At 34.2% G+C, this 26,069-nt stretch overlaps 2 protein-coding genes across 2 annotated transcripts; both read left to right on the top strand.

Moving 5' to 3' along the window:
- Nucleotides 1-55: 55 nt before the first annotated feature.
- On the top strand, nt 56-2,449 carry LOC121732527. Its single transcript, XM_042122441.1, has 3 exons — nt 56-253; nt 518-860; nt 2,274-2,449. Exons 1-3 carry the CDS (start codon nt 104-106, stop codon nt 2,309-2,311), a joined length of 531 nt encoding a protein of 176 aa, XP_041978375.1. The 5' UTR covers nt 56-103; the 3' UTR covers nt 2,312-2,449.
- On the top strand, nt 2,338-25,511 carry LOC121732526 (myophilin). The gene is made up of 4 exons (XM_042122440.1): nt 2,338-2,531; nt 20,128-20,264; nt 22,736-22,940; nt 24,651-25,511. Exons 1-4 carry the CDS (start codon nt 2,469-2,471, stop codon nt 24,819-24,821), a joined length of 576 nt encoding a protein of 191 aa, XP_041978374.1. The 5' UTR covers nt 2,338-2,468; the 3' UTR covers nt 24,822-25,511.
- The last annotated feature ends 558 nt before the right edge of the window (nt 25,512-26,069 follow it).

Here is a 26,069-nt window from a genome sequence, read left to right as displayed (position 1 = left end):
AATAAACATTTTGGCTTTTATTAAATTTTTGCATATTACGAAATTATATTTATAATATTATAAACAAGAAAATAATAAAAATAAACGAAAAGTAACGTTGAAAATGGCAAAGGCAATAAAGACAATATGTTTAGAGATTTTAATGTATCTAACGATTGTTACGATGGCTGGGCATGTGATTGCACATTTCTTTGACTATTACGTGACTAGGAACGAACTGAGTCAAATGAAGATAGCCCTTAATTCGTTAAAGGTAAGCAAATACGTTGTCTGATAGTAAGAGATTACCTCTATGTGGACATTATCTAAGCCCAAGATGTGTTCTTACAAAACTGAAATGCACAGCCTTGAAAAACTTTTAGAAATTAAAATTAAAGCACCGGAAGATTCAAATCGTCCTTGTAAATCTCAAAATTTAAAGTCTTACCAAAATCCGAACTAGATTACCAAAACTTTGAATACGTTATTGATTATTACAATAAATAATAATATTAATAATAGACTGCTTTACTTACAGATCACCCTCAATTCTATGGGAAATGGTTACAACCGACTCAACGACGAATTTACCGAAATCATAAAAGAAGGTAGTAATATGCAAGAGAGCAAACAAAAATATAAATATAAAACAAAAGAACACGATATTAAAGGCATAAAAAAAGAATTTGATTCAATACTAAACAATATAAAACAGAAAGATAGTGTGACTACTATTGAAGAATATAACAATTTGAAAGGTGAACCTACTTTGGGTAATATTTCTCCTATTAGGAGAAAAACATATTTGAAAGAAAAACATACGCAAAGTGGCATTACTTCTATTCAAAGAGATAACATTTTAAGAGACAGAACAACATCAGGTAGTTTTTCTCCCGTTGGAAAGAATCAAATAAAAGATAATAAAATATCCTCAAACATAAATCACTCAAGACGTTCAGATTTTTGTGAAGTTGTTGGAAAACCAAATTTGCGCTGTTTTTGCAAGCAACCGCCATCTTATTACGAATGTTATGATGAAGAAAATAAAAGTAGCTACCTTGAATTTCTTTGATAATAAAATTTATGAAAGTAGCTTGACTATTTCTCGTGAAAGCGCCACCTATTACGCTTTACTAATACTAAAATGTTAAATCAAAGGCTGTGCGACTTGTTGAAAGCCTTTTAAACGTGACTATAACCATAACATAACCTTATAGTTCCAAACTAACCGTGCAGATGGAGTTTAATTTTAAATAAGGTAATTTAAGGACTATAATGATACATTAATACTACTTTCTAAAATAGTCCACGAATTTGATTAAGTAATTATAATTTTCTAAAAGTACCTTTATATTTACAATATATTAGAGGTACTTAGATTGAATTACATAGGTATATTTTTACAATAGTCAATAAACAAAAACTTTATAATATTAAAATAATAAATTACCTCTATTTGTAATTATTATTTTAATATCTTATCATTACAATACAAATAAACATTAATTAATTGAGTGTAATCATTTCTGTAACACATTTATGTCCCTATGTGATTATAATTTAAATAATTCCCTACAATCAATTTCTATCAAATGACTCTGAAGGTGAAATCAAACTGGTACTTTTGGGAGCTAACACCGGCCTTTCTGGAGACTCGTTGGAAAGAGTCGACGGGCACGCCATCTCATTCACTCTCATTGTATTCTACTTGGTTTTCATTTTACATTTCCAACTAGGGATGTGCTGTTTACTTGAATATCGATAAGTATTTGTTAGTTTCTACTTTTAGTGAAGCTTGATTTAATTGAACTACTATGTAGTATGCCTATAATTCAAAACATTTTTATTTAGCTTAAGTAATTTATAAATATCATTTAAATGAGTATAACGAAACTTAATGAAAATATTATCATAATATTATGTAATAATTAAATATCACAATATTATAATAATAGTGTGCTATATTAATGGCAAGTTTGTTATTTTAAAATTTAAATAAAGACGTACTTAAATAATTAAAAAAAAGTCGGACTGAAAAATTTAATAATAAGTACTTATATAAAAAGAAATAAATTAAAGAAAAGGAAAATAAACCTCAAATTTTAAGAAGTAATATCAAAATTTTTTATATTGTTATATATCTAATATAATATTGCTTCATTCGAAATCCGAAGAAAAAATATAAGCAATCCAAATAGACGACTATTTAAAAAAAATCCACAGCGGAACATAATATAACCTCCTCCCGTTTGGAAGTCGTTTAAAAATAGCGTGCAATCTACGACATTCCGAAGGTTCTATCGTCGGTATCGACATGTCCCCGCTCTATTGAAATCGTGCACCGGCCGGCCGCGACGCTGCATGATGTCATTCATCCACACACACTCACACACGCAGCACGTAGTGGACCCGCCTGTTTACACTAGCTCAGATAAGAGTGAGGTGACATCACTTACCGTGACTGTGATTATATTTGTACAAAATATTTTATGGATAATATGGCCAACAACAGGGCAGCGAAGTCTGGATTTGCCGCGGAAGCACAGAGAAAGGTAAGTGAAGTAAGCCTACTAGTTAAAATAATATAACCTATTGCAAAACATCTTATCGATCAGGGATGCTGCGGTCCAGAAATTGGTACAAGGGCTCAGCCGTGACCTAATTTTCATCTGTGTCATGAAGGCTCCAGATGCTTAAACATGGTTGAAATTGTTTTCAACATCGTACCTTGAATAATGCTAGAATGATTGTTAAGTATATTTAGGTAAAATATCTGGGAAAGTTCGTCAGCTTTATAAGAATTAAGAAGCACCTTAAACTAATAAAATGTTATTAGCACAAATAATGAAAACCCTGTTGTTTTGAAATTAGAAACTTGCTGAGCTAAAAACATTATGCGTAGATATTATGTTACCAGTTACTACTTACTTATAAGTTATAACCATATACCAAAAACTAAACATTAAAACTCATTCCAACAAGAAACAAAAATGCCCAAAGACTTATACCGTATGCGGTGTGGTTAAAATTATAACACCTTAATAACTGGGAAGGTCATACACCCAAATTGTCCTGGCACAAGAAAGTAACGGACAGTCGCTCCTCGAACCAAACAGGTTTATCGACAAAAAACTTGAAGTCAAATCCCGACCCATGTTTTGAATGGTTTCAAGCTTTCGAATCAGAATCTTGTTTTGGTGATAAGGATGATAATAATGGACACTGTTATGATGTCCATGGGCGTACCCAGGTTCTGGGCCAGGGGGGGCAAATTACCCAGGTTCAGGGCCAGGGGGGACAAATTACCCAGATTTTGGGCCAGGGGGTGCAAATCAGATTTTTTATAGGGTAGGTGTTTGTATAAAATGAAAAATTATTAATTTTTAGTTTAAAAATTTTGTATTGCAAACAAATGGCAAAAATTTGTTCTCTTAATTTTTAATTTTTATAGATAAAAGTACTACATAATATACTTAGTAGGGTCGTCAACATGATCCAGGGGGGGCTGCCTAGTTAGCTACTACCGAGTAAAAAATTATGAAGATTGAATACAGCAATAGTTGACGCTTCTATGTATGTCCCAAAAAATATCCAGGAGTTCCCTGTATATCTCACGAATTTCAGCATCAGATCACCACTTTTGTAAGCATCGTACCAAATTCGGGTTATTGTTATACCTCTATAAACACTAAATAGCAACCAAAGAGTTTTAAAAATCAGTCAACAAACGGTGGGACAATAATATTATAATCAAAGGCATGATTTTTAATTGATAATGATGTGATGATTCATGGCATAATTGTGATGATGATGATTAGTACGAGTACTATTGACACATTAACATAATAATATGATTTTAGTTGTTGAAACAACGCCAAAATTTATCTATATATGGACATCATTTATCTATAAGGATTCAAGAGTTCTATACAACACCTTCGGAACCAGGATGTACTTCGGCGCAAATTCTTATTTTTTAGTAGTTTATGCTTAAAATCCTTTAGAAAAATATAAAATCACTATATGTTTCCATATAAATTTTAAAGAGTCCCGTCGATTTCTTATGGATTGCATCATCAGATCACCACTTTTGTGATCATGTTACCAAATTCGGGCTACATCTCATACAACAACAAAATAATTTTGGAAATCGGTCTACAAACGACGGAGTTGTCCGCGAACCAATATAAAAAAAGTAAAATATATCCTCCTCCTTTTTGGAAGTCGGTTAAAAATAGCCTAAGTTATGCCTTACTACATCAGCTATGTGCCAAAAAAAGTCCCGTCAAAATTGCTCCAGCCATTTCAGAGATTAGCCGGAACAAACAGACAGACAGACAGACAGACATACAGACAAATATTGTAAAAAATGTTGTTTTGGTGTATGTACCCCATATACATTCATATGCATCTAGTAAAAAACGGTTCTTTCAATATAACAAACAGACACTCCAATTTTATTTATATGTATAGATGTATAGATTATAAGTTTCCTAGGTACTAAAGATTCAAAATACTGCGTAACTTTAAACAAATTGAGAGCGTACCTATTAAATCTTAATAGAATAATTTTAGTTTATTGAGTTTTTTGTGACTCTAATGTTAAATCATATTTTCTTAGTAGCAAGGCTAGTTCTAGTTGATTGGAAACATAAAACTTTGATGTCTAACGAATATCTATAATCACTTAATATTAGGTAAACAAGAAAATTAAGGTTCACTTCATGTTATTCTACTAGTCCATTTACGAAACTTAATCTACACTTTATCTAGAATCTACATTCCCTTTAACATTCTAAAGATGGCTTGTTTCATCAGATATTATGTAAGCTATTAAGGCATGCTTCTGCAAACCTTGTCCATTAAAAAGAGGTTACTTTCATGACCTACGTCAAGTTTTCTGCCAGTTGCCTCCTCAGTCCTCACGTATTTGACTATAATTTACGACATCGTGCTCATAAGTGTTCCATAGGGATATAATAAATAACATAACGTGCATATAATACACATAATAATTTACACTATTATAATATGAAATTCCATTTATTTCTTTTAATCCGTTCATTTCATTATCATTCGTAACTTTAACTATTTTTTACAGTTTATTTTACCCTGCTGGTCTAGAGTGGTCATCTATTTGCTCTTGTCGTATATTTTTATAGGTTTTTTCCATACTTTGATTATTCCTAGTTACTATTGTGAGGGATGATGTAAGATGACCAAACCAACACATAATGAATCATTACCATTGTCAAGTATAGATGACGGTATACTTTCGTCACGCCCACTAATATGTCCAGTTCATCCATTACTATTATCACCTAATTATCATAGTGCCCATGTGCTACTGCATGTTTAATCAATGATTTTTATAATTTATCATTGGATTGGATTTAAGGTAAATCAATCATTGTTTATTCTTTAATATATTATTTGTACTTATCTAAATCTTAATATTTTATATAAATTGCAGATATCAATCTGCAATTTTTAACTTAAATTCTTACCTACTTTTAAGTCTTGCCAATATGACCAACCAAGTCCAAGTCTATTGTACATAACCAAAATGTACAATAGACTTGGACCTTGGTCACTAAGTGTTAGCCATAGTTTTAATTCATTCATCAATTCTCATTACTTATCTAAAACTATTCATCTGACTTACGTATTTGTAGTGCTTAGAATTCCTAGCACGGTCTTAGTTCTTGGGAAATACTTGACATATTAAGTTCATTCAAGGTTTTTGAAGAAAATGAGCGATGTATGCTAGATAACAGCTCATAATAATAATCACAAAAACATTATTTTTAAAAAGTAGTGATTATTATATTAATCGTCTTAAAAAGCTCTATGTAACTGCTCAGCTGTTTTGTTTTTCTACGGAATTGACAGACGATGTAGGTGCAGAAAACGATTATATTGCTAGCACCATAACCATACATGGTTTTATTATAAAACAGCCAAGAGAAATTATCCTAATTTAGAAAAATCTGTGACAGTACCTTGACTGGGATTAATTCTTTATTAATCGACCCTGTAACCAGGTTAATTGGGTATCGCATTTGTTACGCTGTTAACGATATAGGTACCAGGGCATCATAGGAAAGTAGGACCTTAACCTGCGTAACGAGATTACGACGATAAACACACGTGTACCTGGGCGTCGGAAATGCAGTTTAAGCCTGTACCCGATGCGCTTCGAATTAAATCTATTATTTCAATGTAATGAAGGAATAATTGTTAAAACCACATATTCCCTTTAGAGCAGACAGAGATGATAATAAAAGACTGAAAAACGTGCTTCTAAAGAAGCACATTTTTCAGATTTTAGAAAGTGCAGAAATTTTGATGATTCCTGCCCTGTCAATCAGGCAATTCACTGAGAAGATATTCTAAGATGTACAATACAATAGTAACTACTTTTATAAACCTTTTATAATTTTTACTCTTCAAAGTTCTAGGCTCTTTACTAAATTTCAAAGATCAGTTGCACTTTAAGCAATAGAGGAAAGATTACTTGCCTAACTGAACGTAAGTACATTTTATCTGTTGGCAAGCGAATTCCTTTGTCGTGTCATACACATCGTTTTGCATGTTAAGAAATAAGTGTCTATTTACATTCCTCTGTACTCTGTTGTTGCAAGGTGAAGTAAAATTGTTGTTTTTTTTTTGCTTAGAAGCCAAGGCATTTCGCAATAATTTATCAAAATCATTTAGACAATCTTCAGTTGTTTTGATCTGTATCGTTTGTCTGAAAGGTATGTCTCTCTCTATTGGTTTAAAAATTAGAATCTAGATGGTTTCAGTCAATCCTTTTTTTTTGTTTGTTTTGGTGTTCTCTGCCTTTCCATATTGGGTTCGGTCGAGTGACTCTCTTTTTTTCTACTTTTACCTCTTTGCCATTGGACTGTTTCCTCCACAGTATAGCAACATTAGTCCCTATGTCATATTACTGTACTGTGGTTTCCTCTATAATCTTTGTCATGCTATTGTGAAAATCAACAGGTTCTCTAATTACAAAAAAAAAACGAATATTTCACAGCATTTTTTTCAAACAAAAGTTATGCAAGGTTACACATGAAATAAAACATTGCATATTATTATGAAAATTGAAGATTAGATAACACACGTAGTGGATTTGTGCCGTGAGAAATATTCTAATTTGATTGTGTTATTGTCATTTAATTAAAATATAATATAATAACTAGAGTACTAACTAAAGGACTGACTAAAGAAGTACAGTCTTACTGAAATTCCCTGCTTTATCCTATCCTTATCATCATCACCAACATCATGAATTTCATCATTATAAATGCATCAACTAAAATCTTTTGCCTTTTTTTTGAAAATCTTCCAACGGCCAAATAAAATAAGAATTTCAAAATACTAGAGATCGCCCAATGGTCGAAATTCGACCTTAATTCTTTAGAACTATTACCTATATTTTGTAAAAAGAATATTGACTTTATCATATTTTTTTCAACTCTCGTCTCTGGGACTCAGCTGATCTCAGGCTGGCCGTGTAAGCATTGTCTAATAGTATCTAAGATTCAATAAAAAAAATATAATCCATTTTAAATTTGTTACCTTGTTGTCAACCTCAGAACAGGGAAATAAGTTGTCAACAGACTTCAACCATAAATAAAAGAGTGTAATTCGTATGCATAGGCTTGTCAATCAAAAATCTGTCAATTTTTCTTGTGTGTGTGTTGTAGTGTGTATAATGTTTTATTTGTTAAAAAAATGTATGATAAAAGCATAATTTCAAAATTATATTAGCTCGATGCACTCCTTCATCATATAAACTATAACTGTGCAAAATTTCATTCACCTACGTTTCCCCATTTTTCGTCAAAAGGGATACAAAGTTTTTGGTTCACGTATTAATATATAGATTCATTTTGTAAACTTGTTTAGCCTAGCCTAGTATTATATTCTAACGCAGTAGGATTATCGTAACGCAGTAATAGTAGGGATTATCTAGACGACAATGAGATCCCGTGCCACGGCCGATGCTGGATTAGTCCAAATCGGGTTTAAACCTGCACTAGATAACAATATTTTACAATATTGTTTTATATTTGTTAGACTTACTCTAGCTAGCGCCTAAAGCTTCTCGCAATTTTTTGAGCAGCTATTTTGTTTTTTCTTTCTTAGTCTTTATTTTAGGGTTTAAACTATTTTACTGTTAGAAAAGGCCTTTCCCAATATCCCCCAATTTCCTGCTGGTAGATATTATAACCTTGATAGAAAATCTTATGGCATATAGATTGAAACGCGTTGAATATTATAATATTATTATAATTTTGAACGCGCCCGTCTTTCAATCTTATTGTCAAATAAATTGTTCAATAATTCTGCTCTTATGGGGCTTGAAGGAATAATATTAATCAATGATATTGCACAATCAAATTGATCGTCTAGGGGCACTCAGAGCTGCATATGAGCAGCACTGGAGGAGCAAAAGCGATCCCTCTCTCTTGAGTATATCGCGCTTTTTTCGAGGTGCATGCATAAGTTGAGTAATCATATTCAATTAATGACCAAATATGGTCAAAGACCTTACGCTAAAATTGTCTGGCGCCATACAAATAAACTGGCCAATTATATTTCTGCTGATAAAAAATTTGTATTTTACTTAATCCATACTAATATTATAAATGCGTTTGTCTATGTGTCTGTCTGTTACCTCTTTACGCCCAAACCACTGAACCGATTTTGCCGGGTATGGATATACTGTGACTTATGAGTCTCGGGAAAAGACAATGGATACTTTTTATCCCGGAAAAATGTACAGTTCCCGCACTATTAAAGAACTTTGGTGCAACGGCGTTGCGGGTGTCATCTAATCTTATATCTTTAAACGAGCAATTCTTGTATATATATAAATATATAATTGGAATCTCGGAATCGGCTCCGACGATTTTCATGAAATTTAGTATATAGGGGGTTTCGGGGGCGATAAATCGATTTAGCTAGGAATCATTTTTGAAAATGTCATTTTATTCGTGTTTTATCGAATACCGAGCAAAGCTCGGTCAAATAGCTAGTTTAATATAAAATGATCTCATTATTAGTACTAACATTAATGAGGGATTAAAAATCATAACCCATTAAGCCATTATTCACGTTAAATGACCTAATTTTCCTTGTAATATGCCACGCTACAATTTATAGAACTGCTGCTATCCTTTTACATAGTAAACATCTACCTATTATTGCCTTTATGATGAGATTTAATTTAAATACCATACTTGCTCTTTATTTATTACTAGATGGTTTCTTCGCGCGGGACCGTACATTTTTTGGGTAAAACCATCTATATCCGAATTTAATCAAAATCGTTTCAGCTTCTGCCTTTCTTTTTTCTATAAAATTAGGGGGCAAACGGGTGACCTGATGGGCAAACTTATTAAAAATTCTTACCAAATTTATTCTTTCAAGCTGAGATAACAACCTCATTAATGGTTAGCGAATAGTAAAGCAGTTCGTTTTAAAAATAGTTGTACAAATTGGTGCTTTAATTACATTCATTAACAATTAACCAAGAATTCGTATGCATGTAAAGTATTTATCGGGTACCTTAACTTAATGCAAACCAGTCTTTGCCAAATACGGCCGTCGACCTCAAAACGTCGCGATAAACACGCACAAACACACATACACACAAACACACATGCGCAGAAACATATTGTACAAATTAGAATCAGAGAAGTTGATTCCTAGGCAGATGGGGGACCTACGTAGCTTGATCGCGTTATGTCAAACCCAGGCGACAGATCACAACTAACATTGAATTGACATGATCCCAATTCCCACCAAATGACGTTAGTCTGTCAACTGCAGGAATCAATATCCTATTATATCCTATATCCCTATATCCTTTCCCGGTACTCAAAATATATACCGAATTTCATCAAAATACTACCACAAACAGTACTAAGGTCCCATATTCTATAATAATAGTTAAGGGACCTAGCTCTGTTTGTAAATTCCAAACCAAAAACATGACGAGTCTAACAAACCATTTGTTTCGTGATCGGCTACGTGATCAGCGATCAGTGATGACACTTCCAATTTTCCAATAGTGAATAATGACACTAAGCTCGGAGCAGAAGGCACTAGTCACTACTAGCATAATATACAGACAATCCGACCAAAATCAGACACGTTGCACACGTCATATCGAACAAAACTTTTTTATTTTGTGGTGCTGCCTCTTGCTTCCAAATAATGTGTTATCCTATTCTAAGTGTTTTTTTTTTTAGAGTTGTGACCTGATAACTTTAATATTACCTCATATATTCCCTTGAAATCTGCTCGTACATAGGAACAGATGTTCAGCTAACGGGTGACTCACAAGGCTGGCGAACCGCGCCTTATATGGCCCGGCCTTTACGTGTTTATATGGCTTAAATATAGGCTACTTTCAAAACGCCATATGTTTGAGTACGACCAAATTTCACTGCGTGCCGTAAACGGTAAAGGTAGTTCTTTCTTTTCTGGCCTGTATTGGCTTTAATTCATTCATTCAATTAAATTCATTTATTCATTCATTGACTACATTCTACGTAACATCGGTATTTGTCCCCCTATATAATGTAAAATGAGAGATATTACTTTTGTTAAATTATGAAAACAGTATGAGTAAAATTTCAAGTTTGGCCTGTGCTTTGAAAAGTCAATCAGCTCTGGCTTTTATATACCCTGCTAATTATAATCAGTCTACTTTTAAGTTACTTACCATTATATATTATAATCTCTAAGTTATTTATAAAATAAAACATGAAATAAACACTAAGTACATTTAGATTACGGTGTTGTAAGCGCAAACAGTAAAATTAAAGCCTGGTGCGGAAAAATCTGCAGACCATTCACAACTTGGCCACAAACTGTTAAACAAGTGTTTAAAACTTTTATCATACAACTTTAGACAAAATATTTTTTTCAGATCAGAACTGTAACTGTCACGTTATTCTAACTTAAGGGGGCGACTAACCCTAAAGTGTCGATTTTATAATTGATTTTTATACTTGAAAATAAGCACCGAATTGTTTCATTTTCTAAAATTAGATACTACATTATATTTCCAAGAATTCGATCTGAGCAAAAACACGATATATTAAAATTTTCTCGATAGAAAAAAATCACAAAGATGCATCTACTTTTCACATATTTTTCATTTATTGCCAGAACTGTGCATTGAACTAAGTAAAAATTTTAAAACATTGTATAAAATTCTATCATTGAGAGATCGACTTAGCGGATTTTTAAAATGTTGTATATTTATCGAGTTATTGAGAAAAAACTAATTTGGCGATCGTCCTTTTTCACCTGGCATATGAAAGACGGGCGTGAGTGTGAAGAGAGAAGGACGATGTTTGATTTTTTGGGTTAGTCGCCCTCTTAATGATCTTATGAATTCAAGACCTGCATTTACAAATAAAGTGTAACAAACAAGTTTTGAATAACAATTTTGCAATTTTGCCCCATTGCAATCTGACTAAACATTGTCTAAGGCCTAATCGTATAGCATTAAATTAATGCTGATTTTTATGTCGCTTGCCTTATGTATCTTGTATCAATGATATTATGTTCCCACAGAGCATACAAGTATGATATTACCATTAACCATTAAAGCCGATTACATAACGCACCGACCTCATTCCCCACAATTCTGGTTTAATCCATTACTGATCACCGATCAGCCTTCGTGGACTACATTGCTTATTTTACTTTACTCTAATGAAATGATATAATGTCCATACTAATATTACAAACTCAAAAGTGTGTCTATCTGTCTGATACCTCTTAGCACCCTCTTAGAACCGATTTTGCTGAGGTATGGAGATACTTGGTGGCCCGGGAAAGGACATAGGATACTTTTCGACCCGGAAAAATGTACGGTTCCCGCGCGATAAACGAATTTTCGCGCAAAAAATCTAATATCATGTTTCAGTCAAGATTTTTCTTTTGACTTCATCTAAAATCTATATAGGCAATATTTTTTCCTGGTTTGTGGTGAATAAAAAATGTGCTTCAAAAGTAATATTACTTCTATAATCTAGATTCTAGACTCTAGAGCAGCCTTTCCCAAAGTGGGCGATAACGCCCCCTTGTGGGCGCTGAAGGTCTAAAGGGGGCGGTGCGGGACCCAGAAAAAAAATGGAGGCGTTGAGTAGAGGCTTGGGGGGTGATTTATTTCATCGGAATGCATTTCAAATTAAAACAAGGGGGCGCTGAAACAATCATTTCTCAAACTGGATAGTAGACAAAATAAGTTTAGTAACCCCTGCTCTAGAGGAAAGAATACATTTTTAATAATATTATGTTTGAGTGTTCTCTTCAGTGGAAAAATGTTTAGTATACTGAATATTTATTTTTATTATACCTACATATTGTGTAAAAAGAATTATCTATATTCTATAATATTATTATTAGAATATGTACTTTCAATGTAATCGCTATTAAATTCTACCAAGTATCACAAGGAACTAGGGTATCATACGAAACAGTATGTTACATACAACACATTTTAACATACAATAAGGCATTGATACAAATCCGTTGAGCATGACTCATACCTATATATTATGTACAGACGATATCAAACTTATACATAAAACATCCATAAAAGGAAACTGCTAATCCAAATATTGTACTACTAGCCCCATATTTAAATACTAATCCATTGTGCCAAAACTTGTACATCGCGCGGGAACCGTTCAGTTTTCCGGAATAAAAAGTATCCTATGTCCTTTCTCGGGTCTCAAAGTATCCACATACCAAATTTGATCAAAATCGGTTCAGCGGTTTGGGCGTGAAGAAGTAACAGACAGACAGACACACTTTCGCATTTATAATATTAGTATAGAAGTATGAATATAGGTATGGATCTTTGTAATATTTTATTGTTGAGGCCTATAGAGTAGCTAAGTAATTGTTTTATTTTTAGACGTTTCCGCATTTTAACAGGAAGTTTAGCTTGTTGAATGGCTATTTTGGTTATCAGCCGTCGCTTAAGCGTCACTAAACTAATTAGTAATTAAATTAAGGTGTCCTTGTAACTGGTAATATGTTGAATGAATCGTAAGTAGGTATTAAGGCTGCAAATTATAAAAAAAATTAAAGCGGTATTTAAATAGGCAAAGGTTAGCCAAAAATGCTAATGTTTGTATAATACAAATTGGACATAAATTTTTGAGTTTTTAGAAGGCTCAGCTGTATCAGGCTTTCGAAAAAAAAAACCATCTCTATCTCTACCTCTACCTCTTTCTACCTCTTCCTCTACCCCTACCTCTACCCCTACCACTCTTTACCTCTTCCTATACCTCTACATCTACCTCTACTACTATCTCTACCAGAAAAATTCCAGTTTGATAGTGTTCTCAATTCTATTGGAAAGTAAATTGGATTCCAAAACTGTCACCACTTAAGCAGGTGGTACAAAAATGTACAAACAGGACATTCCGAACACGACACTTCCTGCGACCAAACAAACTGCGATAGAATATTAATGTAATTCAAAATTGATAACAACGATAAACTTAATATTACCAGATGACGCCCGCAACCCCGTTGCGCCAAAATTCGCGCGGTAACCGTACGTTTTTTCCGGGATATAAAGTATCCTACATGTCCTTTCCCGGGACTCAAATTATAAACTTTGAGTCCCGAGAAAGGACACCAAATTTCAGCAAATTCAGTTCAGCGGTTTGGACAGAAACACTTGTATATACTAAAATTGTAAAGCATTTACAATTTTAGTATTGACGCCTTTATAATAATTATGTATTGACGGATGTGGACGGTGGTGGTGGATGGTTCCTAATGCTAATCTGGATGTAGCTCCTACACTATAAAGTGAATGGAAGAAGGAAGGAAATGTCCTTTAAGGCCTTTAATAATGGCTACACAATTTTTATTAAAAAGGCAGCGTGTAACGAGCTTCTTTCTTTTAGAAAAGCTTGAGAATTCAGGTTTTTTTTTATTTTTAAAATCAATGCAGTCTTAACTCTTAAGTAATAAAAAAAACAAAAATTCCTTTTTAAAATTTTAAAATTTTCGGTTCCGTTTCAGAAGAAATTAGCGAACCGCTGCGGTGCGAAAACTTTTTTGTGTCTGCGAATTTCTGAGTCAGACATCCTTAGCCGATTACGTCATGCCGGCTTTGGCGTTTGTAGCCTAACGATATTTTGCTCATTTTCATAAGCGACTCATGTTTCCTACTAAACATCCTTGAATCATTTTGACTCACGCAAAAACTATATGAACCTTGGTCTAATATGTCTGCAGGCGACTGTTGCTAAAACTAAATAATAAACGCACTAATGATTAGTTCATTAAAATAGTGTAAGGAGCATAATTATTACTTATAAAATTTAATATTGTACTCAATATTAAATAATGTGAATACCATGATCAATTAATATTTAAATATTTTTCTAGCCTTACCCGATTTAGGTAAAAAACTAGCCTGTACAACATAAATCCCTGTAGTGTAATATAATGCACCAGCATAATATGGTTGCGTACTAGAAATTATGATAGCCTGGCCTAGAAAATTTAAGGCTAACTAAGTCATTATGCTTTTATGGGTTTATAGTAATAATTATACACATTTCAGCTGATTATTTCGCAAATAGTTGCGCCGGCTTATCAGTGACCTTGCCATCGTTTGAGCAGAAACAATATTGTATTTGCAGTGAATATTATCGTAACAGTATGAAAATGTGACCGTCAAATTGCAAACATAAAAAATACGGTTAAGAAAAATCTCCACAGCCGAACATATAACCTCCTCCTTTTTGGAAGTCGGTTAAAAATATGAGGTCTTTTTCAACATTTACTGAATAAGGTATGGCTTGGGAAGTTATGACTTGTGACATAAAAATGCACGTCGATTAAAATAACTTGATTAGGTACGTAAAGAATCAACAGGTTTTGATATACATTTTTATGGTTTCCTACCTATTAATAGCATAATGTAATGATATCACAATTAATCAATACGCATTACATGGTTATTGGTTATTTTGCAGTCAAGAGAGATTGTAGTACATAGTTTTGAAAACTATTCCAACTATTTATCTTAATTCGTTAGCCGTTAGCCCAGATACTTAATTAGAAATAAATTTAGACGATGCACGCCAGTTTAATGACAAAAAAAATGTGTATCCCTGCAATTATTGACAATTGACACAATTTTTGACAGGTCAACATTACAAAGTTATTTCGTTTGCCAATTACTTTGAACGTATTGAACCAATGGTTTCTTGCCAATTACGTTGCCAGTAAATATTTATTATGACAACATTTTTTTTTCATATCTTATAGTGCAGTTTTAAATAATCCATATTATATAACAATAATCCATGAATAACAAGTTGCATGTAATACCCCAAGCAGCAAAACAGTCGAATAAGGATTTTTTTACTCAGCCTTTAATCGTATAAGAGCCGGGTAACCGTTCATAAAACACCCATTTATCGTATAATAGCGGTTATCTCGACTATTTGGCAATATTTGCTAATGTGTGCTTTAAGGACGTCGAATAAACGTTTACAGCACTATGTTTTAGCTCTTTTACTCCACCTTTTAGCAGATGCTGAATGAATATGGCTAAAATACTCGTTATTCGATCGTTTGATCTATAACAGTCGTATAATAGCTGTAGAATAGATGATTCGCTGAATTGGGTGCTTTTATACAGCCGTTACTCAGCTCTTTTATGTTTCTATAAAAGCTCTATAAACGCAATCGAATTGCTTATGGCAACATTGCTGCTGTTACTGCACGCTTATAGACTAACTCTTATAGTAGAATTAAAAACGTTCGTATAGGAACTGTAGTGTAATTAAGAGCTGTTATACGATATTTACGAAGCGAACCCTAAATCCTGTTATCATGGCGACACCTTGTGCTATAAATGTGGTGACCAGCACTCTTACTCGACTTTTAATGGAATAAGTTAGCTGTAACTGCAACTAGATTATCAATATGGACAATGGCAGTAAAAAAATATATTTTAAGTATATTTAATTATATTAATTAGTCTTCAAATTTAAGAAAATAGGCAGCGCATGAATGTTTATGTAAAAATGCCTTTGGGTTTATCAATAAAACTTGTTGCGCATGATGTTTTGGAGTAGCTACACGAACAGAAAAAATAATCACATATTGATTTCTCAAAAACTTGATAATATAAATAAGGATTGAGATGTAGTTTAAGAACTATAATTGTTTTACATTAAATTTATGTAGCACACAAGCTCGCACTCTTTACAGCACTAATTTGTCGAGTAAAAGCATTCTATTCGCTGTTATAGAACTAAAAAGGAGAATAAAAGCAATTCGTCTGCTATTATAGCACACTTTATCTGTATAATAGCAAATCAATTGCGTTTATTGAACTAAATATCCTATATACGCATTTTGGTTGCTCTTAAAACACTCTTAGTGTTTTCTACCACTTTTACTCAAATCTTACAGCATTTTTTTGTTGCTTACTCAGCGCTTATTCCACTTTAATAGGACTTTAGTCTGAATAATTTGCGCCTTTTTCGCGTCGAGTAAACGTTTACAGCACTTTTACTCGACTGTTTTAAGAACTTTTATAGAACTTAAAGCGAAAACAAGAACGTGCTCTCGACCATTATAGCACGTCCATTTGCTGCTTGGGACGTCATATCACAATTATTATAAATTATAATTAAATTAAAATTAAAATTATAATTATAAAATATATTATAAATTATAATCATTCAATTCGAATTACTAAAATCGGGCCCCAACAGCAAGAGCCATTATTAACTTAGTATCTATGATCGCACCCATTTCCTATGTACAACAACAATGCGGGTCCTGGGTATAGAACGACAAGGCTCATAACATTGTTATGGGGGGGCAAAGGCGAAGTGAATCTAAAGCTACCGTTTCGATCGACGCAGTTAGCGACCAAGACCGACTAAAATTCAAATAAAATAAGTACGTAAATTAATAAACTTAAGTCATTTTGTGCCTTAAACACTAATAAAACACTCGTGCATTTTTCCACTACATTAAGATATAACTATAGATTTTAACAAATAACATTCAACATGAATTTCCACCAATAACCGACAGTATAATCAATAACATATTATATTGTGGCTTTTTATTTGAATTTTTGTCGGTCGTGGTCACTTGCGGAAAATATTGAAGTCGCCACACAGTCTATACGTGTATTGAAGGGTGTGAATTTTGAAACAGTTATCACTAGTCACATTTACATAATATTAGTAGACGATGGTGCACTTCGTACCTTTCTATATTACACCAATATTACACCAAGGGCGAGAGAAATTGAAAATAGGTATTTGAAAATGTATTGCTGTCTCACCAATCTCAAGTCTCCCACCGCAGAGCGCGATAGAGACAACACGACAAAAGTTCTAATAAAAGAACAGAAAATCTTCGATTCGTTGTCCACTGATTCCTTCTCCAAAACTTAACCGATTTAAGTACTTTTTTCATTAAGAATTAAAGCAAGGCTTGAGCTGTGTTCCTATGTTTTATTTTTTTTATATATTTTAGCCAGTTTTGTTTTCTGGGTGTTTGAACACAGAGGAAAATCTGGCCATTTTTTGTGTGTTTGGACGTTCTTATCTTTTTTAATAATAAAATTATGAAAAAAAAGAAAACATGGGGACATGCTAATAGTGGCCATAGATATTCAGGAAAAAATCATAACTCTACCGGCATTATCCAGGGAGGAAACAGGGGACAACATTTGTATGGAAAAACGGCGGTGTGGACTCCTCTTAAATTAGACAAATCGGTTCAGCCGTCGTGCCGGTGCGATCTTGCCTTATACCGCCACGCGCCAAAACATCCTTATAACTCTGTACTTACTAGTTAAATTGCGTCACTCTGTCTACACAGACTATAAATAGACAGGCGATGGACAAACACATCATAATTAACCCAATTCAAGTTTATTGGTGTTGGACGTCGACAGGTTGATAGGGAGGGTAATGGGTTGATAGTTTGTTGATTCTAGGGTTATCAACTTTCAGTTAATTTGTTTCGCGATATTAATCATCATCATCAGCATGTTGTTTGATTTGAGATTCTAATATTGTAATTGCAAAATGTCTGACTGTTAATCTGTTACATTTCTTTACGCTGTTGATATTAGTTACTTACATAAAAAGTATTTTCAGTAATTCTCGAGAAATATATTATTTTTATTTTAAACCCGGAAAAGGGCATGATTCTTGCGCGATATAAAAATTTTGTTGCAACGAAGTTGCGGACATGTAGTGTAAAATAAACGTAAAAAAATTACAGTCTGTGAATTAAATAATTTTTAAATTTTTAGATACACAATTTTTACAACAATTCAATTATTACAGTTAATAGTTCTAAAAATACATTGTTTACTTATTACAAATTGGTGATCGTAGTTTGTTTCAAAATAAAGTTACAAAGTTTGACCTTACTCCAATAAGAATTCTGACATATTAATTACAGCGGGGACCCCCTAAATTGCCCGTGAGGCCGTGACTCGCTCAATTGGTCAGAACGAGGGATACTCAAGGACAAGGCGTCTTAATGCCCTCAAAACGACCCTTTGCTTCTAACCGACATGTGTCATGGGGCATGGCTCATGGATAAAAAACTTACAGGTGGCCAGGTAGTTCGAAAATACGTACAATTTTTTTTAAATCGACAGCACAAAGTTTGATACTTTATTATAATATATGAGCATAGTATCAAAAGTGTTCTTTTATGTGATAGTATGAATTAAGCTGATATTGTTTCGATTTGGTTTTGTAGCCGTCCACTTTAAAGTCAAAAGCAAGATTCCAGATTTTCTAAGAGCAAGATTCCAGTCAACGTGGGAGACCCATGCTTCGGCACGAATGGGCCGGCTCGACCGGAGAAATACCACGTTCTCACAGAAAACCGGCGTGAAACAGCGCTTGCGCTGTGTTTCGCCGAGTGAGTGAGTTTACTGGAAGCACAATCTCCTACCCTATTCCCTTCCCTACCCTCCCCTATTCCCTTCCCTTCCCATCCCTACCCTCCCCTATTCCCTCTTAAAAGGCCGGCAACGCACCTGCAGCTCTTCTGATGCTGCGAGTGTCCATGGGCGACGGAAGTTGTTCCATCAGGTGACCCGTTTGCCCCCCTTATTTCATAAAAAAAAAAAAGATTTACTTAAATGTCTAGGAATTGGATAAATTGTTGACACAGTATTGACCCGAATCTTAATAATAATAAATAAACTCTTTGACGCGTTAAAAATGTACAGAACTTTTGTCCTCCTTACACAACGCAAGACATAATATTCGAGAACCAATATTAAAGTTCCATTTCACCTGAGCTTTCATATTCCGGCCCTACTCAGACGCTTTTGAAACGAGCTTCAACAGAGCTTTTCATGTTCAACACAGAGCTTAATTAAAACTGTTCAGTGTGCTTTAAAATATTGCAATTTTATACTCCTGGCAGAAGGGTTGACGGCTGCGACGATTTCATAGCTTTTTCCACCTACTTTGAAAAAAGAGGATGTGGATTTTATATTTTACAATCTTTTTAAACCGATAATTTTATTTGATTCTTTTGTGTTAATATTTTTCTTTTAAAATAAGTTTATTTCCTAGATGTAGAGGCAATTATAGGTCTACCAGATTCTGATGGTAAAAAGTAAGAAAAAAATTGACTCTAGCAATACCGGGGTAGTTGGAATAAAACATTTTGATCCTTTTTTTCCTTATAACAGCTGATTCTGTGTGTGGAACATGCAAATATAAAATTTTTAAATTGCAATGATCAAGGATATTTTTTGAAAATCTGCCATCCGCCATCAGATCCTGGTAGACCCAAAGCAGTGGCAACTTGTCATAAGGTTCTGCTTTCATTATTAAATATTTTTCTGGAAAAACTAGAAACTAAAATTCTGACGTCCTAAAAGGCGAATAATTGGTTCTGTGCAGCTAGAAAACAATTTCTGGTTTGCTGGTGCGTCCTTCAAAAGGACCTAAAACATTTTACATATAATATTATTGTAATCACGAACTCCAGGTCCGTTCCCTTACTCGTGTGTGTCATTTTCAAACTTCCAGTTATAAAAAAATTACCTATTCCATTTTCAATTTTCAGATTAACAGCAAATACAGCGAGGAGCTGGCCGAGGAATGCCTGGAATGGATAAACCAGATCATCGGCGAACCGGCCAACACGTCCGGTGACATGGACAACTTCTATGAAGTCCTGAAAGACGGCACTCTTCTCTGCAAGTAAGTTTTATAAAAATACTTGTGCATGTTACAGTAATTACTTATATATTTATTTATTTATTTATTTATAAATTCTTTATTTGCATTATAAACAATATAAAATAACAAAAAACAACATTAGGCAAGGAACATAGCAAATAGGCGGCCTTACCGCTTTCAGCGGTTTCTTCCAGGCAACCAAAATATGGTGGCAGAAAATAATGTGTAAGTGCTAAACTTAAACAAAGAAAAAAAAATATCCTCATATATTTATAAAATATATATAGTAATATATTTAAGTATATATTTTATTATATTATGTGTAATACATCACATTCAACACATATACATACACACACACATACATACATACATACACATACATATATATATATAAATATACATACATACATACATACACACATACATATATACATAATATATACATTAAAAACCTACATTATAAATAAAGGAACATTAAAATAATTTTACAAAAAACACCAAGAGTTTTACAAGGACTGAGCCTGATCTAGGTAGTGTGCTTTCAAACGTTTCTTAAAGATGTTAATTGATTCCGATTTTTTTATAAAATCGGGCAAGGAATTCCAGAGACGAATAGCGGAGATGGTGAAAGAAGAATCGTAGAATGAAGTATTGTGAGAAGGAAACGCAAGAGTCAGTTTGTTTGCAGAGCGAAGTATAGGATTGTCATGACCGAGGAAATTGAATTTTACTTTGAGGTAGTTAGGAGTAGAAGGACTAAAAAGGATGTTGTACAGTAAGTGAAGTATGTGAGAGTTTCGACGCAACTTGATCGGGAGCCATTCGAGCTGAGATCGATAATTAGAAACATGGTCAAACTTTCGAAGGCCAAAAATAAAACGAATACATAAGTTTTGAAGGCGTTGAAGGGAAGAAAGAAGATTTTCATTTATGTCACAGTAGCAGACATCAGCGTAGTCGAGAATAGGGAAAAGTAAAGTAGTAGCAAGTTTTATTTTTGTTGCGATTGGCAAAAAGTTGCTCAGTCGTCTAAGGGAAGCAGTGGCAGCGTTCATCTTTTTGCGGAGTTGTTGGATCTGGATATTCCAAGAGAGAGTGCGGTCAAAATAGACTCCAAGACTGTGACCACAACGCGTTGTGAGCCATTTTTTCGCTCATTGAGCGATTTCGGTCTTTGAGCGTAACATAATATATTATCCTAAGATCCGACCGTAAAATTCTGTATGAATCGTTTTTTTCGATCAAATATATTTTAAAATAATCTTTAGAACGTATAGAATGGATTAATGTTGGGTTGCCTTGTTAAAAGTAGCCGCAAGTACCAGGCTAAAATGGTCACATTTAGCAATTCCTCTCAATCAATTCAGCAAATGAATTGTCAAAACTGTGAAACTGACAAATTATGTCAAACTAGTAAGAATTGCTACAGATCGACAAGGCTTTTTATGAACGTGAGCGGGGGCGCTGCACGTAAAGGAGAACTATCAAAAATGACGTTTTTGTATGATTGCAGCGTTAGTTCCTTTTTTCGCCACGTTCATATAAATCCTTGTCGATCTGTAGACATGAATTGCAAGCAGAGTGACCATTTGCAATTTCAGGAAAATGAATCATATTATGATTCTACTAAGCGACCATTTTAGCCCCGCGGATCTTTAAAGAAGAGAATAGGTACCTAGTCGTTAGCGTAATATTTCTCCAAAAGGCATCAGAAAAGTGTTGTCTATTTTTGTCAGACAGTAGTAACAAGGTCAATAACAAAAGGCAATCGCTTCCCCCCATCGCCTTTATATCTATGTGGCGCCATTTATTATTTTGCTTACATAATCTTGGTACAGAGAGGGAACATAAGATTTGATGTGAATATTATTACAATAAAATGTTATGTTGTAATCCTAGTATGCTACGGCTTTATTTCATTACACTGTTACGCATTTTAATGTTACTGGAGGACCTATAAAATATATTTTTTGCTTTTGTACCGAGTTACTAAGGTAAGAAAACTAGTTATTATCTTAATGTCATCTATCGATTAATTCGAAAACATCTTATTTCAAAACTACCTGACTTCAATCAATCTACAAGGTGTAACAAAACTTACACCTTACTATGAAGTATGATAATACTTTAGGGTGTATATGTATTCCTCACTCACTTCAAGTAGCTAGTAGTAGTAATTTTTTGATTTGTAATGGACAAGCGCCCCAACGTCTTGAAGCTTCCCAAATCCCATACAAAAGTGAAAATAAAAGTTACTCTTTCAGCGCTGCTACTTTCACTGTAAACTGTATACAGGGGACTCACACACCCTAAAGCAAGGCCGGATTTATATTTTTTATGAGTATACTACTTTAATTTTGCCGCCCCTATGTACGAAGGCGCATGGCCTAGGCAGCAGCGTCCTATCTATACATAAATCCAGAGCTGCCCTAAAATGTCATTTAGTTTTGTTAAACCCTGTATTTAACATACTTTTTATGTAATTTCAGGCTCGCCAACGGCCTTCAACCCGGCACAGTTAAGAAGATCAACGAATCCAAAATGGCGTTCAAATGCATGGAGAACATAAACGCATTCCTCGAAGCGGCGAAACAGTTCGGCGTGCCAGCGCAGGAGACCTTCCAAACTGTTGACCTGTGGGAGCGACAGAACTTAAACTCCGTGGTTATCTGCCTACAGTCCCTCGGCAGGAAGGTAAAATCTCATTAATTGCTTAAGGTGACGCTCGTAACTACGTTACGACAAAATTCGTGTATCGCGCGGAAACCGTACATTTTTCCGGGACAAAGTACCATAAGGACTTTCCAGGGACTCAATGTATCTCCAGGCCAAATTTCAGCAAAATCGCTTCAGCGGTTTGGGCGTGAAGAGGTTACAGACTTGTTAAAGAACCAATAGCATTCCTCCATTAATAATTTCATAATTTTGCATCACCCTGCTTAGTGCATCAATTGATTGGATTTAAAAAAAAACTCTCGCAGCTCAGCTCTGTGGAAACGCCGCCTTATAAAGCCTACATATATTTTGACCAAGTTAAGTCGAACAATGTATAGAAGCACATCATTATGAAAAACGAAATAAATCATTCTACCCAATAAAGCGTACTTTACCTTTCCTTTAATCACTTTAAACATAATATTTTTGACCTCATAATCTTTCTTGACATTCGTCGCACTGTGCTTAGGTCTGCTTATTAATGTGACCTGTATATTTCTAGGTTTTATTGCAAATATTCACTTCCTAACATAGACAGGCACTGTAGTTTAAGATTGTAACTATAATAAGTGGGTAATAAGTATTCTAGGATACATAATTTATAAGCCCTAAGCACTTAGAGCAACTAGTTAGCTAGCATTTAGCAATATTATAGCTTTGATATGAATAACTTTAGAACGTTATACAATATAGCAGCAGTCACCAAATGGCGGACCGCGGTCCGCATCCGGACCGCCGACCCATTGTGTGCGGCCCACCGACCAAACATTTTCGAAGATGAACTTCGTATAATTGCACCAATTTCACTTCAAACTTCAGACAGATAATTAGCAACAAAAATTATCACTTTTCCCATTGCTATGTAAATAAATACCTTTGTAATTTCTGTAACTATCTTTGTTTAAAAAATATTTTTATATTATAAAATGTGCGAAGGTCATTTCATTCCTTAAAATGGACCCCGAGAGAAACTAATTGGTGACCCCTGCAATATAGTATTGAAACTTGAAAGTAATACAGAATCGTTATAGTATATTTTATAACCGAGACTCTTCAGATAGGAAAGCCATAATGAAGTCGTTTTAACTGTTGTAAAAACAGAGAGACATAAATATCTCTGTTTTAATGCCAATTGACATTGAAAACAAAGTTAAAACAACGCGATGGTTGCAATTTTTAATACGAAAATCGTACTAAGAAAACAGAAAATCGGAATTATTGGCATTTTACTATAATTTGGTGATTTCGATTACTATTAATATTACATGTTGTATATATACTCAGTCTGACCCGAACAAGATCTAAACTAAACTGTACGTCATTTGAAATACCACTTTTTAGGGTTCCGTAATCAACAAGGAACCCTTATAGTCTCGGTCTATCCGTCCGTCCGTCTGTCTGTCCGTCACGTCTGTCTGTTCGTCTCAACGTCTATCTGTCCATCTGTCTGTCCATCTGTCAAGCGTTCAAGCGGTTAGTTGTGCCATAGAGGAATAAATTGGTCTCTGGTTGTGCGTTCTTTGAGTTGTATTACGTTATATAGAGAGACTCATACATGGGGCGTCATCAGAATGTGTGACTGACCGCTAAAACGCAGAATGTGAACGCACAACGCTAGAACGCGTGACCGCTCTCTGTGTTAAAGATCCCTACATAGAACATCACTAACGAAACTAAAACAATTTTCAGGCGCACCACTTCGGCAAGCCGTCGATTGGTCCCAAAGAGGCTGAGAAGAACGTGCGGAACTTCACAGAGGAGCAGCTCAGAGCGGGCCAAGGCGTCATCTCCCTACAGTACGGCTCCAACAAGGGCGCCACACAGAGCGGAATTAACTTCGGCAACACAAGACACATGTAAATAGCTTAAGAGGTATTAATATAGAGAGCAAAGCGTGAGTGTGACGTTATGGTATCAGTTGAGTTTTAATTTTTTCTTAATGCAATATTAACGGCATTTTACGTAAAGATTTATATGATTGAACGATCGGTTTGGTCGCCACACCACAAGATCACAATCCACAACATAGTGCCATAGTTTTTACTTAAAATTGCCTTTTGCCTTGCTTTGCCTTGCTACGGTATGAGGCTGAATGCTCTTTGCAATTTAAAGTTACTTTTCTCTGTCCTCCAACTTACTGGAAATATATTATGGACTCATGTATTGACGGGCGCCGCTGTTAACACAATTGCCTTTGAACATTTGCGCGGATGCATATTAGTCGACCTAACGACAGGATTTTTAATCTTCCTACAGAAATGCAATAGGCTAAAATTGTACAATATCTACTATCAAAATCTTTATATTATGTAAAAGAAAAAAGATACAATCAAGGAAAGGTTCGATTTTCAGCATGTCTTATGTGCTAAAATACAGTACTGGGTACGATATGCAAATATCTACTGTCTATAAAAAATAAGGAGTATTTTTGATAGACAGTAGATATTGTGTTAAACGTCTGTTGCATTGCTGTCGCAAGAACAAAATCACCCTTCGGATTAAGCTTAGAACAAACCTACGCGTCAGTGACGGAGCTTCAAGTTGCGTCAAGTTGTCAAATGTGTTTTTTGTATACAAAACACACATTTGACAACTTGACGCTCCGCTTCGCAGTCGCCTGGTCGCGTAGGTTTGGCCTAAGCTTTACTCTGCAGCTTTTAAGGCCGGGAGTACAATATTATCAAAGTTGATATAAGTAGCGTTTGGGGTCCACAGAATATCGATATTGAGAAATACTATTATAACGTTATACTCATGCTATCATATTGAGTGTCTAGCAATCTTTAAGCGTATTAGATGTCTCTTTCATTCCAATGTAATTAGAAAAAGATAGATGTAAACAGTGACCAAATATGCGAATTTGTACTTACTTGCTACTCTATACGCATAATACCTCAACTGAAGAATAAACCGACGTTAAAAATGGAGATTGAAATCTATAATTATTATACTTTTGATAATTGAATCTCTAAATAAAACTAAGTTTTGTTAAAATTATTTAATCTAATAAGTAGTCTTTGTCATTCCTTGTTCCAAACATTTGGAATTTATTTTTGTACTCTTTTAAAAGATAATTAATGAAAATTGTAAGTTTTATTTCAACTTACT

The sequence above is a fragment of the Aricia agestis genome, chromosome 12 (genome assembly GCF_905147365.1).
Source record: "Aricia agestis chromosome 12, ilAriAges1.1, whole genome shotgun sequence".
In the NCBI taxonomy this organism is placed as follows: Eukaryota; Metazoa; Arthropoda; class Insecta; order Lepidoptera; family Lycaenidae; genus Aricia; species Aricia agestis.
Note: the sequence above shows the minus strand (reverse complement) of the source record. Positions and strands in the feature narration are given on the sequence as shown.

Bases quoted from the DNA above. Each gene is read 5' to 3' on its own strand.
- LOC121732527 (XM_042122441.1), top strand. From the start codon at position 104: ATGGCAAAGGCAATAAAGACAATATGTTTAGAGATTTTAATGTATCTA. The intron at 254-517 runs GTAAGCAAATAC...CTTTACTTACAG, and splicing joins TAGCCCTTAATTCGTTAAAG to ATCACCCTCAATTCTATGGG. The intron at 861-2,273 runs GTAGTTTTTCTC...GACATTCCGAAG, and splicing joins AAGAGACAGAACAACATCAG to GTTCTATCGTCGGTATCGAC.
- LOC121732526 (XM_042122440.1), top strand. From the start codon at position 2,469: ATGGATAATATGGCCAACAACAGGGCAGCGAAGTCTGGATTTGCCGCG. The intron at 2,532-20,127 runs GTAAGTGAAGTA...TTCAATTTTCAG, and splicing joins CCGCGGAAGCACAGAGAAAG to ATTAACAGCAAATACAGCGA. The intron at 20,265-22,735 runs GTAAGTTTTATA...ATGTAATTTCAG, and splicing joins GACGGCACTCTTCTCTGCAA to GCTCGCCAACGGCCTTCAAC.